Source organism: Dromaius novaehollandiae, chromosome 5 (genome assembly GCF_036370855.1).
Source record: "Dromaius novaehollandiae isolate bDroNov1 chromosome 5, bDroNov1.hap1, whole genome shotgun sequence".
NCBI lineage: Eukaryota > Metazoa > Chordata > Aves > Casuariiformes > Dromaiidae > Dromaius > Dromaius novaehollandiae.
In genome coordinates, this window is record NC_088102.1 from 60,045,390 (window position 1) to 60,060,127 (window position 14,738).

Below are 14,738 nucleotides of genomic sequence, written 5' to 3' on the forward strand. Positions count from 1 at the left end.
GAGGGTGAATAATAGAGGAGACTCAGTAAATTCCCATAGAGACCCATTCCTACCCATATTGCGCTGCTGGGCCAGCCAAGCCCCCCCAGCTGCCAACCAGCTGGCCGAGAAGTCAGCAGGACTGCAAAACTTTACACACGGACATGTGTAAAAGTTTGTCATATTACTTCCAATAACCAGGCGGGTGGGTGATTCCTCTGCAGCCCTGAGAACTTACGAGTAGATTATCAGCAGAATCACTACTGTGCCTGTCCGGTAGAAGGACAAGGACATGACAGTAGAAGAAAAACCTCAGCTCAACTGTGACAGAAATTACCTGGACCTTAGAAGAGCAGCTGCCGTCCATCTGTCATCCAAAGAGGAGGGAAGCATCCATCAGTTCAGAATCATTGCACAGGGGACAATGGCACAGGGGCTAGCGTAAGCCGAAATCTCACTTATCTCTTCTCCGGCAGCACGCTGTCTTGCTCTGCGAGTCTGTCCCACTGGTAGAAAACAACAGATTAAGAGAGAGCCTAGCAGAAGTAAAGTTGGTGGAATGTGAAAATTAGCAATTGAGGTTTTCCTCACCAATTCTTGATCTGTGCGGTGGCCCTTTTCCTTCAACTCAAGGAGCTGTTAGTTTGCATGTCATGTCTAAGGAAATTAGGTGGTGAATTCCTATGTCAGAAATTAAAAGAAGCTGTTGATCTCATGGGGTTTGCATTTCCTTGTTAACGGTCGAGTTGAATACTGTCTAGCAGCAGAGCACCAGTATTTCCAAGATACGAAGTGCAAAGTGAGACAGTGTAATTTACCTACCAGTATATGAATTTTAAAAATGGTATAATTTCTTACCTACTGCTCTTTCCTAGACACACATTATGGCACTGCAGATATTGGAGGTAGGAAATCATTGCAGAAATGACTCGGGGATTTCAGAGAGCGAGATACAATTTTATTTCTTCAGATACAAAACTACTCACATCCAGTCAGTTTAGACACAGCCAATATGTTGTAGCACATCATATTATACCCAGCAATAACAGTGCCAAGGATTTAAAAAATAGTGACAAGGATTTAAAAATCAACAAATCCCTTATAAGTTAGTGAGTCAATTTACAGAAAAGATTGAACGGCAAGAACACTCATAGCCAAACATATTTGTTTAAATACATTTCTAACACAAGCCAGCCATATTAAACTGAGCTGTGAACAGTGCACATAGCTTCTCTTTTTCCCTCCTCCTCTACTCTCACAATGTGCAAAGACCTACTTTAAAGTACCTAGAGTTTATTCTTCTCTGAAGTCACTTGTACAGTTCATTTTTGGATCAAATCTTTTGAGTACATTAGTATCAGTAAGGACAACAGTAGCTAGGCAGGATTTTCCACCCAAGAGCCCACAGACACACACACGAGACCTGCAATTTTGGGTGGTGCACGTGTTATTACCACATATCATACAAGAAAGTAACTTTTTAAACAGACAATGTTCTGGGGGGGTCCATCAAATGGTGATAGCCCTCAGTTGCTGTTGCCTTTAATACTCTCAGGGACTGACACCTTTGCAGCTAAAAGGAAAGCGTCTGTTCACACCTCTTTGCCACCTGGTTTAACAGCAGAGCAGGTATCTGCAGGAATGGAAATCTCAGGCCAGTGTACCCAAAGTCACACCACGTCCCTGCACAACGCACGCATTGCGCCATGTCCCCACGTTGCCCTTCCTCCTCCTCCTCCTCTTTGGAGGCCAGCAACACTGACTAAGATGAAGGGACTTTTTTAATCGAAAAGCTGAACTGAAGAAAACATCCTTTGCTGATATAGCTGGAGGTAGCTGTGCTGAATTCCCCTCCCATGCAAAGCACTAAGAAAAAAAAGTCTGCTTACAAATTTAAAAAATGACCTTGAAAGCATTACGAATCTCCGTTTTCTACAGCAGAATGAGAGATATTCTAGACACTATTATTTTACTGGATTACATGAGGCTTCTGGTACAGTGATAAAATCCAGAAAATTTCTTTACAACACTAGAAATGCCAGCAGATTTCAGAGAAAATTAAAGTGTGTATTGCTGTCCTGTCTGCTCCTACTTTGTGTCAATCTTAAGTAATAGAGCTAATTTAAAAATCAATCACTGCAATCCATCTCAATAAAAATATAAGCTAACGATCAAGTATGATCTGCATATGAATGACAGAAAAAGATGGCAGAGGGTAATTCTGGAACCCATTCAGGGATTCTGCTGTGTCTTTCCACTGTGAAAAAAGACAAATCATATAATTAAACCCCTACATACTATGACATAAGGATATTCCTTCAGGTTTATAGTAATTGAGAATGTTGTTTAAACCTTAATTTATATTTTGCTCCCAATTACTTACTGGATTGATAAAACTATCTACTCTATGAGGCACAGCATACCTATACGTACCTTTCAGAAATACATTTTTGTTTATCAAAATCAGAGACAACACCCAAAGTATAAAATATAACCAGATGCTTATTCCCTTTAAACAGTCTAATAAATAAATATAAATACATAAATATTGTAGAACAACAGTATCTTCCTTTCACCAATAGAGGTATATTATTTATCTGTGGACAAGTGTAAAAATTTTGGTTTTATCTTTAAAATTAAGTTTTCAGTTTCTTACAATACATCAGAAACTTAAGAGCATTCATAAACTACTGTGACAGGATCCAGTGTGTCTGTTCCCCTACAAGTAGTCACCAAGAGGTTTTAGCTTAAACCTTTTGTAAGAAGAACTCTTCTAGCTTTGGCTGCGATAGGCACCTGTAGCAAATAAGCACCATTCATGAAGCAATGAGAACATCAAATCTTCTCAGTCAGAGCGTCAGGTAAAATAATAGTCAAAAAGAAAAAAAGAAACAGTCTTTCAGTCTCTCTCTCCCTCTCTCTCTCTCTCTCTCTCTCTCTCTCTCTTTTTTTTCTTTTTAAGTTTGAAAATGTAGTGGATCATAAACTCAGCTGGGACCACCACCAATCTTAAATTGCAGAATTATCTCAGATTTAAGAAAGCACTTACAAAGTGCTGAATAGTAAAGAGAATTTTTGCACATCTGTGGTGCCAATGCCTATAAATGCATGTAGGAGATGCATGTAGATAGGAGATACTTCCTCTAAGTTAAAAAAAAAAAAAAAAAAAGACAAAAAAAGACAAAAGACATGTACATTCCTCTTGAGCAGCAATATAAACACACTTCAAATATAACCACAAAATTTTCTATCCAATGTTGGCATTACAAAACTCAACATTTTTTGCCATGCTTTTGTGGAATTATTGTCCAAGAGACCTCTAACTGCTACACCACTCATGGTACCCTATGATACTGTTTGTGACACATATTACCAAGCATGCTAATTATAAAGCATACCCTACAAATACTAATCAGTTCTGGATTGTTGTTTTTAAAACGTTATTCAGTATATTTTAGGGATGACCTTAATCTGTAACATACAATAGCTTTTTTGAGCTTTTAAGAGTCTTTTAAGGGTAGCCCCCTCTTTGATATTCCCTTATCATTTTACAAAACGTAGGGATTTAATATTGCATTATCTTCTTGTTCAAAAATATACAGTGAGCTAAAACTTACAAATACCTAGAAAAAATTAATTTCTGACATTGCATTTACAGTAGTTCTGATTACTTATAATATATGCAGTTATTAGTCAAAAGATCCTTCCTCCACCAGAAATAAAAAATAACCTTATTTTTATGTAGGATGCTTGCTTTCTGACCTTTAAATAGTTCACTGTGGCTCAGCTGTGCCAAAATATTACCAAAACCACATACAAATTCAAATAAATGGATGGAAAATAATGCCATCGCAAAAATGCTAAGTCATGTCATCATGTTTCTAGTGAACTCTATTCTCAGGATTAAAATAAGATTCCAAGAAAACAGAGCTCCTATTTCACTTTCACAGAACATGATGCCCATCAGAAAGGTGAATTCAATCCCATTCTCTATCCTTGTGACCTTTTAAGTTGATAGTGAGGTATAGATATTTATTGCTGGAACTTACTCTGTGAGGCTAGACTGACTCAAGTGAGAGCAAACAAACTACTTAGAAGCTTTCAATAAAAAAATAGCATGTTTTCCAAATAAACTTAATTTAAATTTGAATTCCTTCATTTTACAGAAGACTATCTCCATGATTATGAATATTGCTGAAATTCCATTTATTTGCACGTGGCTGTTTAAATCCTGCTCAGCTGATAGCCCCTAGATAATACAAAGTTTTCAAAGTGCTGGTCTTCTGCTTTTTCTTTCACTCTCTGTTCTTCTAAGGTAGACATGAGTTTGTCCCTTTGTTCGACCACTTTCATCATCTCAGTAAAAATTTCATCCTCCTCATTCAGATCCATCTCATCTTTAAGGCTCTCTAAGAGATCACAAAACAAGAGGTTAGAATCCAGATCACTATGTTGTTATGCTTTGCATTTTAACTGCTGGTGTACAGCTTGAATTAATATTATATTCAACAAGAAATGAAGTCAATAGCAGTTAAACATTTTTAATGCTGCAGTTCAGGGATAATTTCTTCTGCATTTGGGACGTTTAAAGTTGACCATTAAGGCCCCTAATGTTTACAGTAGATCATTTAGCAAAGCTTACACTGTGGAAGTGATAGGAAGAACACTACTTATTTATAAAAACATGTATAACGGTTGCCTAAAGATTACAGCATAATTGCAATGCTACATTGCAGATAGCAATTACTGCACTGGGATGTAAAATGGAAGGTGATAGCATTTAGGCTGGACTTTAAATTTAGTTTGGAAAAGGTGACATGCCTGACAATGAAATGTAGAACTCATAAGAAAATGAAAGCATTTGTCAGGAAAAGCATTGAAAACTACAATCATTTATAATCTGCATGCTTGGAACACGACAGGATGTTTTGGTGCATTCAGTGGTACCTAACCACTCCCTCTCCCCTACATTCCTCCTCCCACACTCTCTTTTCTTTCTTTCATTTGGACACAGAGGTTTCAAAAAGCAGGCCTAATGTTCATTCATGATGTTTTAAACACTTGTCATTTCAGGGTATTGAACAGCTTCCTATGGGATGTTCTCTGGTCAGACATAACTCAGTAAGATGATTATTGCATGCTGCAGAGTCAATGAAGGCTGTAGCAGCCTTTAGTAGGTAATTTTGACTTTTTATTACATTGTTCTTATTGCCTTTAGTTCTATCTTCTATCTTCTGTTTTATTTAAAGTCTTTCATAGAAGAACAAATAACAAATGAAAGAAGCAGCCCAAACTGTAATTCCAAGTATCTTACTGCACTGTTGTTAACATAAAGGTGTTCTGTTAACATAAAGGTATTTGTTTATAGGCAACTGAAGACATTGCTTGCCATAGCTACCCATCCTCATGTGATAGTTGGATGTTGCTGCTTGCACAGCGCAGTCAGTGGAATTAGACGTGCAAATGCTTTTGACCTACTTTCACGTCAAACGGGCAGGTTAGCACAAACATTGGCACTAGAAGGCTGAACTGTGAGGTACAAAAGCAAACGGGAAGAGCTCCCACGCTGCATTTTGCTGGCTGCACTGTGCATGCACAACAGCTCAGAAGGAACCGCCTCAGCCAGGCAGGTCCTCTCCAAGGCGAGCATGCTCTCTGCCAGAGACTGCTGTGGGAGATTAACATCCTCGCCCATCTGACTTACCGTCGATGGCCATTTTCTCCCTCAGCTTCTGTTCCAGCCTGCTCTGGTGGTCCTCCAGCTCTAGTTCTTGGGCTCTGAGTACAATGAAAAGCACATTAAAGCATAAGCTGGCATCAGGATCAAAAGGGGTGTAGCTAGAACTCATAACTCTGCCTTGCGTTTCACAGCTACTGCTGCCCATGCTATTAGAATTTTAAACATATACTTTATTTAAAATTAATGATGCTAACATATCAGAGTTGGCCAAAATTTTCAAAAATTGATAATAAAAAAAAATTCTAACCTGTCAGACATCCAAAGAGTTTTAGAATTGCAAGGCAGTAATCCTCGGTGATTGATAAATTGGATCTTGGGTCTTCTGTCCTTTTTCTTTTTAAAAATGATTTGTTTTATACCTCTTTCATGATTAGCACTGCTGCTCTATTACTGTGAAGCTGTTTCTTTCTTAGCATTATCTCTGCTCTATAAAAAGAATTTTTCTCTCACAAGACTTTAAGCATTTAAGAGTATTATGTGGCTGTTATTAACCTAAAATAATATGGAAAATAGGTGACATGATATCCTCTCTTATTTATTACTACCATCCCCACTACTACTATTACTACTAGTTTCATTACTGTCATTTCTACTAGAGATATTTACACTTACATATTACTATTATTACAGCCAAGAGTATGTATATTTTGTATATCCAGCATTTTCTCCTCACAGTCAGTCAAGGCTAAAAACTTTGTCTGTGCCAGCAATACCAGAAGTACCAATACCGCCTTTTGCATTATGTATCAGCTGAACCTCCCTCAGACATTGCAACATTGAAGGCTCTTGTGCAGCTGTGCTTTGTTGGTTGTACCAAAAACATGACTCTGAATCAGATCGAACATTCCCACAAATGAAGCATCCTGCTAGGCCCTCTGCACAGGAGTGGCTCCGCGGGAAGGGGAATTGTGAATACATACAGAAAACAGTATGTTTTCCAAAACAGTCCTGTAAAAGCAGCCTGGTTTTGCTCTTTGACTCTCCTTTTCAGGCAGCTTTAGCAGGCAGCATTGCTGCACCAAAGCCCAAGGACAATCCGAGGGGAACAGAAAGATTTGTCCCCCAGCAGCATTAGCATCGGCTGGGAGAAATCAGCAGACTTCCTAGCAGTTGGCGGCTCTTCCACACGCAGCACGGGGCAGTTCGCTGTGCAACGCAGGAGCGACAAATGGCCACGGACTGCCTGTGCCAGGATGAAATCCTGGACCGCTGGAGCTCCCACCACCTTCCCGCACTGCCACAGAAATAAGGTGTGTGGAGAAAAGAGCTGGCAGTCACCTACACTTATCTTTTGAGTACATTTCCAAGGAGGTGAGTTGAGGGAGCTACAGCCAGTAGTGTTTCCATCAGCCGCAAACAGTAGCATCTGAGACAGTTTTTATTTGCTTGGTGTATCAGTTGTATCATTTCTGTAGTGAATTCCTAGATCTTTTCTCCAAAAAACCCCCCTGAAATAAACTGTCAGACTATTTTTCTTCCACAGAAGAAAATGCTCAACTGCTCATTAGACCACATTAGGGAAAGGCAGAGCATCCATAAGCAACAGTGTTTCACAGTATCTTATAGGATTGAAATAGCTGAACCACTGTGAAAGGGAAGGACAAGGAAGGGTCCACTGAAAATCCATGTTCAGAATAGTTTGTAAGTATTTCACTCCAGGACCCAGCAAGGTGAAAAGGAGAAGTGTGGATTCCCTGCGTGGGGGCACCCTGCACAACAAAGTGGCAACTCAGCTCAGTGACGGGAACTACATGTATCAGGAGGAAAATCTCATAACTTTAGATCTAATGCAAACACATTTTTCCCCTCTCCTCTCCACTTATTTACTGCTAATGCTACTACTCCTTGCCCTTACTTACATAATCAAGAGCTCAGACTCATAACGCATTAATTTATTCTTCTCCAGGACCAGCTCAAACCATTCATGCAGCATCTGAGTTTCATCCTGTGTGCCTGAATCTGCAAAATATAAGAGGTAAGTGTGCTTTATTGGGTTTCCTCTCTCTGCTCTTGCTACTTTAGTTCACTTTAAATGATCCTCATTTGTAAGGCTAGGCAAGCCGTATGTAGATTTCTTTGCTCTATGTAACTTATATCAATATTGCCCTGTGTAACATTCCTGTCTACTTTTGGTTGAGTGCTGTAGTTTATTGTAGTTAAAGATATATTAGATTTTAAGCTGGCAAAAAGAATATCCCTCCCCTACCCATCCCCCCTTAAAAACACTTTTGTTTTGGAAGTTAGCAGGTCTCTATTCCCTCCCCGCCCCCCCCCACACACAGAGCCCCTAGTCTTTTTTAAAGGGTGCTTTCTTTCTTTCTTTTAGTTCTGCTTTCGATAACATAGTTTCTTTGTTGCTACTGGGCTCCAGCAGCTGAATTATATATATAAATGGCTATCCCATTAACACAGTCAGACTTCAAGATGTAAGTATCAAGATGGCAAGTGTCAACTTAGTCCCTTCTCCCAGTAGACACCACACGCACAACCAAATCCCCTACAAATTCCCATTCATTTGCCAACTGGCCTTTAAATCTGCATCTGCTTTGACTGACTGCAAAGGCTGTAGCACAGGAAGATCTATTATTATTGGGTTTTTTTTGTAGCACCGGGAGGCGAGGGCATCACTGCGGTAGGCGCTATACAGACACATAACAAAAGGTGGCCTCTCTCCCAGAGAGCTCGCAGCCTGACTCCGCTTTGTTGCAGAGGAGGAGAGATTCCTCTTTCACCAGGCAAGAGCCTTCACTGCTCCTAAAATGCAGCTCATATAAAAATCTTTGGCAATTAAGAACCCCCGTTTTGTTTTGTTTTGTTTTTTTCAAGTGACAAGTCAGAGCAGATTACAGGACTTCCGCTCTTTCGCTTTTCTCGAAGCATCACCATTTGCTGTCGTTCCCCAGCGCTGATGGAGAACTACAGTAGTAGTGATGGCACTGGAAACACACCTCCCAAAATGTTTGCTGCACCCATCCCCAGTCTGTTGTCACAAAACAGTGATAACTTGCAGACATCTTATTCTACTCCAGATTTATGCAAGTTCTGGGGACTGTCACAGTGTCCAGCCATTCTTCATAATCTTTTCTAACAACAGAATTCCTTTAGTCCAGTTTGCTACATTCACCCAGCAGCTGTGCGTGAGCAACCCTGCGGTGTCGCGGCAGCTCCCAGCCATCAGACGGGAGCTTTCCTCCTGTAGTTCAGGAGAAACATGCCTACGGTACCTTCAGCATGTCGACTGTTTCACAGCCATACAGCCAGAAGCAAGGTGACAGACCGACCCCTTCAGAAGCATAATACCAACAACTGTCCAGTGCTCCCACGCTGGTGAGCGGCAGTTGCCCACCCCCCCCATGCCGCTGCCTTGCGCGGAAGCAGGGACAGCAGGGCATGGGACAAAACCAGCGAGGCACCACTGGCAGACAAAAGCATACAGCTCTCTTCCTCAGTCGTTATGTCATGCTACCAGGTAACTAGACAAAAAAATCTCCATAAATGAGTTGGTCCATTCTCTCTAATGGCTTGGATGGAGACTGGTGTGATTTCTTCTGCTTTAACAGGCCTACACTGTTATTTCAGATGACTGAGAGCTCTGAAATTTGAAGAGAGAGCCAGCAGTCCTGCACAACGCAGCACTGCCTCAGATGCCCTTCTGTTGTCATTTTGAAATGAACTTTGTCCACAGCTCCCAGGAGTTTTTCTCTTGTCTCTATGGCTTTGGCCGTCCCTCACTTTAATGTCAAAGTCAGGATTTGGACTCCACTCAAGGACAGTAGCTTATAGCCTGTCTCCTTCAACTATCTCACTCAACGCAGCCCTTCAGCAGTCTTCCAAAACAGGAGGGAAATTCTGTCCGACATCTGCGATCCCCGGCCCATTTGCGCACATTCACTAGACACTGCCAGTCGAGAAAGCCCAGGTTAGCAGGGCAGGAGGAAGTGCCTGGGGACCCCGCACTGAGGAAAGGACTAATGCTGGCGCGGGGAAGCTCCTGCAACCTCCAGTCTGGGTTTGAGCCCAATTTGGCATTACCGTGAGACAAAGCAGCAGGAGAAGGCAAACAAATAAAATAAAATAAAATAAAATAAAATAACCCAATTTCTGCTCGAGTCCATTAAAACTTTGCAGTAACTCATGTGCTTCTATGGGATGTTCCAGTTTAGCAAACGGTGACAAAAAATGTCCCGTCAGAGTGACCATCAGCAGTGGTCACCGGATATGGCATTGGTAGCTTCTCATGGATTCAATGCAGGGATGCAATATTAGTATTCAGTGCCTTAGGGCTTCATATGCCACCACCAGAAGTTAAAATCAAAATTTGATTTATCTTACTGACAACAAAAACATTGCTATTGCAGGTAGGCGTATGTTCTGCACATACACAGAGGATTGCTATTCCCTGCGTTTGCTGCTTTCTTGATTGGGTGAAAATACTCCTTTTAACATTTCCTCTTTACACTTTGAAATCTCTATATCTCTAATAAAAGACAGCGTATTGTGATTTGATTGAGGTAAGCAAACAGTAACGCTCTTTGCAAAAATGTCACTTATTTTAGCAAAACTCTCAGTGGAAGCTGAAATAAAAAGTCTTTTTTTTTTTCCCCTCCTTTTTCCATACCACAGAATTCCCCCTCCTAGTGTCCCTAGGGGCATTTTTAAAATGATTGTTATTATTAATAATGTTATTTAAGTCTGATGGAGTGCTTTATGCCTTCCAAAGGCAGAACAAGGCAATGAAGTCTTTTGCATACTGTGGTAAGATAGCTCTTTTTAAAGGTTAAATGGATGACAATTCCTAAGTTTGTTTTGTGAGCCAGGTTGGCTTTTTGTTACAGCATTGCTTAAGCAACTTACCTTCTGTTTTATCCAAGTCTCTGTTAGCTTAGATCCAATTTGAAAGTCAGATATTCTTCTAATTATGTGCATATGTATTTCTACATACACCACTTTTGAGAGAATAGTAGATTGTAAAGGAATATGTACTGAATACTGTTCTCAAAACCTCAACCTCCCGTTCTGCAGAATAACACTGCGCTATGCCCACGTACAGCAGTGACACGGTAAAGGGGGATTTTTGTGAGTTTGCTCCCTTTTAGGAATGACTAACCCTCACATTCCTCATTGATACAAATTTTCAGTTGATCCCTTTTGAAAGTTCTAAACCATAAGAATCACTGAAATATGAAATCAAAAGCTAACTGCAGTATGTGCAGATATTTGCTCATCTTCCAAAACATGGAGGGATTTCTTATGTTCTCTCAATACAGATTTTCTTCTTTACCATCATCCTTCATCATTTGTTTAGTCAACTGATCAGTTATGCTAATTTCAGTGGAATATGTGTTTTTAAAATCTCTATTTTTGTATTTTCTTGTAGGCAGAAGATCTCTATAAGGCTCCACAAATGTCAATGGAAAACAAAACTGTGGTACATTAATGATTTATTATTTGGTATTTAGAACCAGAATAAAGGGAATGAAGGGCATGAAAAATTATTCACAGGACTGATATTATTTTTTTTTCTTTTTTTTAAATGCATGAATTGTTGTCACTACAATTAGAAGATCATCAAAGCCTCATTTTGCTCATCAGTCTTCATGGCAGTTGTTTCACACCCACGCATGTTCTCTTCTAATTCAGTTCAGGAGCTAATGAATAACTCCCACTAACAAAGGAGCCATTCATTGCCTGCTTACATAATTATTAGAGGAGAGTTGCGTAAATGTCACTGAAGACAGGCCTGTCTCTAAATTTGGTTATTCACAACCTTTGCAGCTCAATATTATTGCTGAACTGTGATCGCTTTCTAATTACCTTAATAATACCTATTAAATCACTTGAATTACATAAGCACAGACCTCCTTAAATACAACTTAACCTAATAAGCACTGGTCATTCATTAAACAATAATGGCCATTATTTTTAAAAAGGTTGAATGGAATATTAAGCTCACTGATTCCTGCATCATTACACATATGTTGTTACAAGCAACAAAGCACTTGCATTTTGATGGCTGCTTTGAGAAACTTGGGGCTTCATGCTTTCGCACCACATGTTATTGAGCCACAGTAACGTCCTACATTTCAGTGTCTGTCTTATTTGTAACTGGCCACCTACACACAATCAACAGGAGAAAAAATAGCACTTTCACCTTAATGAGGGCAATTCAATTACTAAGGATGGGAAGAGAATGAGAAGCATCAATCTCTTGGCAGACAGCCTTCTTTAGGAAACACGGTTGTCAAAACAGCAGAAACAAGAGGTGGCTGTAGGCCATTTATCCCCGTATTCTGCATCTATCCCAAGAGTTAGCAGTCTCTTGACCCTCCGTATTTTCGGCATCTAAGAAAAACCCACATCCTTTTGCAGATCAACAGTAATGGAAAAAAAGCCAACACTCCAAATCCTCAAAGTCTCTTAAGGAGACATTCTTAAGGATGGTAAAGTAGGTGCCATTTGATAACTTACTATGTTTTCATATAAGAAAGAAAAGTGATGTTAGTCTTTTAAATAACATTTCAAAGAAGTTAGTGCTGTTAATAAAAGCAGTTAAAAATAATTTAAAAAATAGGAGAAACACACAAGTTCTTATTGTTTTTAATTTGGACAAACACTATTGCCTAACCATTAAAGTGGTTAGTTCACCATTAGAATTATGGTGATGACTGTTTAAAAAAAAAAAAAAAAAAAAAAAAAAAAAAAAAAAAAAAAAGATATTTAAAAAAACAGCACGTAGTGACTTTGCCAGGTTACCTAGCTAAGATGACAGTATCAGGTGCCAAAACACGTCCAGGTTTTCAGTGCTGTGTAACTGCCCGACATGAAAGCAGGAGGCTTTGCCGATCTCCGGCAGAGGGGTCCGGTGGGCACTCGCCCTCCGCCGCCCGCCTGGCTCTGCGCGGACCCCGCACCATGGCCATGCCGGATGGCCACACGGTACTCCTGGCCCTGCGGGACACGGGCTGATGCAAGTGGAAATCTAGCCTTCACCCGGGGCCAGAGCAGCACCCCGGTCATCTCCTACCCCTAAGGGCAAAGCTGTGCTGTTCGGGGCCGTGTGGCTACACGTTGCTGTTGCTATAGCCTGGCCACTGGCTGCAATCATATTAATGACATTTCACACTCAGGGAGAAGTCATTAAGGACTCTGTTACTAGGCACGGGTGGCTGGCTTGGTAACTGAGTTACGGCACCTAGAAACATCACTGATTCCCTGTAGAAGATGAAATTAAGCTTGGGATGGGATTTAAAAAACAAAAACAAAAACAACAAAAAAAAAAGGGGGGGGGGGAGTAGATTCAGGTTCAAAACCAAGTCAAATAGTTCCAAATCTGTGATAACCAACAGAAATTTATAGCAGGCAGGTTAAAGGTTCTTGAGCTGTAATTTTGCACTGAACTGTATTTCTATTCCAATTGCTAAAAACCCTCTGCATTTAAAAAGTTTTTTAAAAAAACAACAAGCAGCACTCTGCTTCATTTACCTGATTCTCCTCTTAGTTTTCTCTCCAGTTTAACGCCAAAAATCTCTAGAGCTCTTTGTCTTTCCTCCAATTCTTCTAGCTGGCGCTGGATTGCCTGCAAAATTATAATGACATGAAAGCTACAGACATAGCTTAAAAATTCAGAGACAAAGGATGGTCGCAGTGGTTAGCGAAGCAGCTTGAACAGGTCTCTGAGGATTCATGGGATTTTCAAACTCATTAAGTGTATTAGGCGCCTAAGCAATTTAATAATTCCACTAGGCATCTATCTGTATTTTTATACAGACAAATATCTTAGGTACTAAAAGACCCTCAGCGTTTCAGAGCTTTAGTTCTCCCATCGTAGCACGGAAATCGCAATGTTTTCATACGTCCCAGGGGAAGAAAGGTAAACACCTTACATGTTCAGAGTACACCTTCGGAGATGCTGTGAGGGGAAAGCTCATCTAAATACTTAAGATTTACAGCTAAAAAGCTTTGTTTGCCATTTTGTAGCCCATGGGGTTTTTGCTGTTTTTGCTTTTACATCTCACATAAGCTTTTGACACAGGAAGAAAAGGGTCTAATAGCTGAAAAGTGACAATTCAGTGGTACTTCAGAAAGGACTTTCACATTCACTGGCCCATTCCCTTTAAAACAGACGAAGATTTTCAGAGGTGCCTTATGGATAACGGGTAGAGACACCTTTAAACATCAAATTGCCAAAGGTAAGCACTGAGCAGTTTCAGTGTCAGGCTACATTAGGGAGAATCAAAACAAACACTCAGGAGCAGCCTAACAGACACAAAAGTTTGAAAAGTTTGGACTTTAATGCTTTATGGAAATAATATTCAACTCAGGGAAGGCATATATGTATCTAATTTTACCTTGAGATCATTAACATCTCTTAGATCAAAGCTGTAACATAGTTGTTCTTACTTTGAATTAAATTAGATATTATTTTTCTTTCCCATGAGTTTTATTCTGTCATTGATTTAATAGTAAAGGTTAGATATTAGCATTTTCTAAAATCCACTGTGGTTCGAACACAAAATGTGTCTCCTTTCCAGTTCTACATTTTGCAAAAGGAGTGATGTCTACAAAAATTGGGATTTCAGTTTTAAACTAGAGAAACAACTTGTTAATCTTCCTGGGACACACTTGGATTTGACATATGCAAAAGTGTGACGTCCCACCACATACGCCTTACTGCTCCCAACATTTTGGGTGGATATCAGCACAGAAGTCGGTGCGCGCCAGCGCGGAGCAAGGGGAGGCGTCAGAGTCCCCACGCGGTACCTCCCGTCCTCGCTAGTCACTCTCGGGAGACGCACGGGACACTGCGAACTACACGGCACCTGCGCTTTGTGAAGCCTCTTCAGCTCCTCTTGTTTCATCAACTGCTTTGTCTCCTTCTCCAGCTTCCTTCTCCTTCTAAGACTCCTTTTTGCCTACAAGAGTAAAGAGTGAAAAGAAGGCAATCACAGCACAATTATGCCATCATACATTTTTGTCAGCCTTTCACAGAGTCCCAGGGCGGCGGGAAGGCACCTCTGCG

At 40.3% G+C, this 14,738-nt stretch overlaps 1 protein-coding gene across 3 annotated transcripts in view; it reads right to left on the minus strand.

The window, feature by feature from the left end:
* Window positions 1-915: 915 nt before the first annotated feature.
* MICAL2 (microtubule associated monooxygenase, calponin and LIM domain containing 2) overlaps window positions 916-14,738 on the minus strand; it is a 121,229-nt gene continuing 107,406 nt past the window's right edge. For all 3 annotated transcript variants that reach the window (XM_064512983.1, XM_064512984.1, XM_064512985.1), the window contains 5 exons: window positions 14,539-14,631; window positions 13,202-13,295; window positions 7,579-7,678; window positions 5,684-5,757; window positions 916-4,388 (listed from right to left, as the gene is read on the minus strand). In XM_064512983.1, coding sequence (XP_064369053.1) covers window positions 4,204-4,388; window positions 5,684-5,757; window positions 7,579-7,678; window positions 13,202-13,295; window positions 14,539-14,631 — 546 coding nt within the window. In that variant the 3' untranslated portion in view covers window positions 916-4,203. The remainder of the gene's footprint in view (window positions 4,389-5,683; window positions 5,758-7,578; window positions 7,679-13,201; window positions 13,296-14,538; window positions 14,632-14,738) is intronic.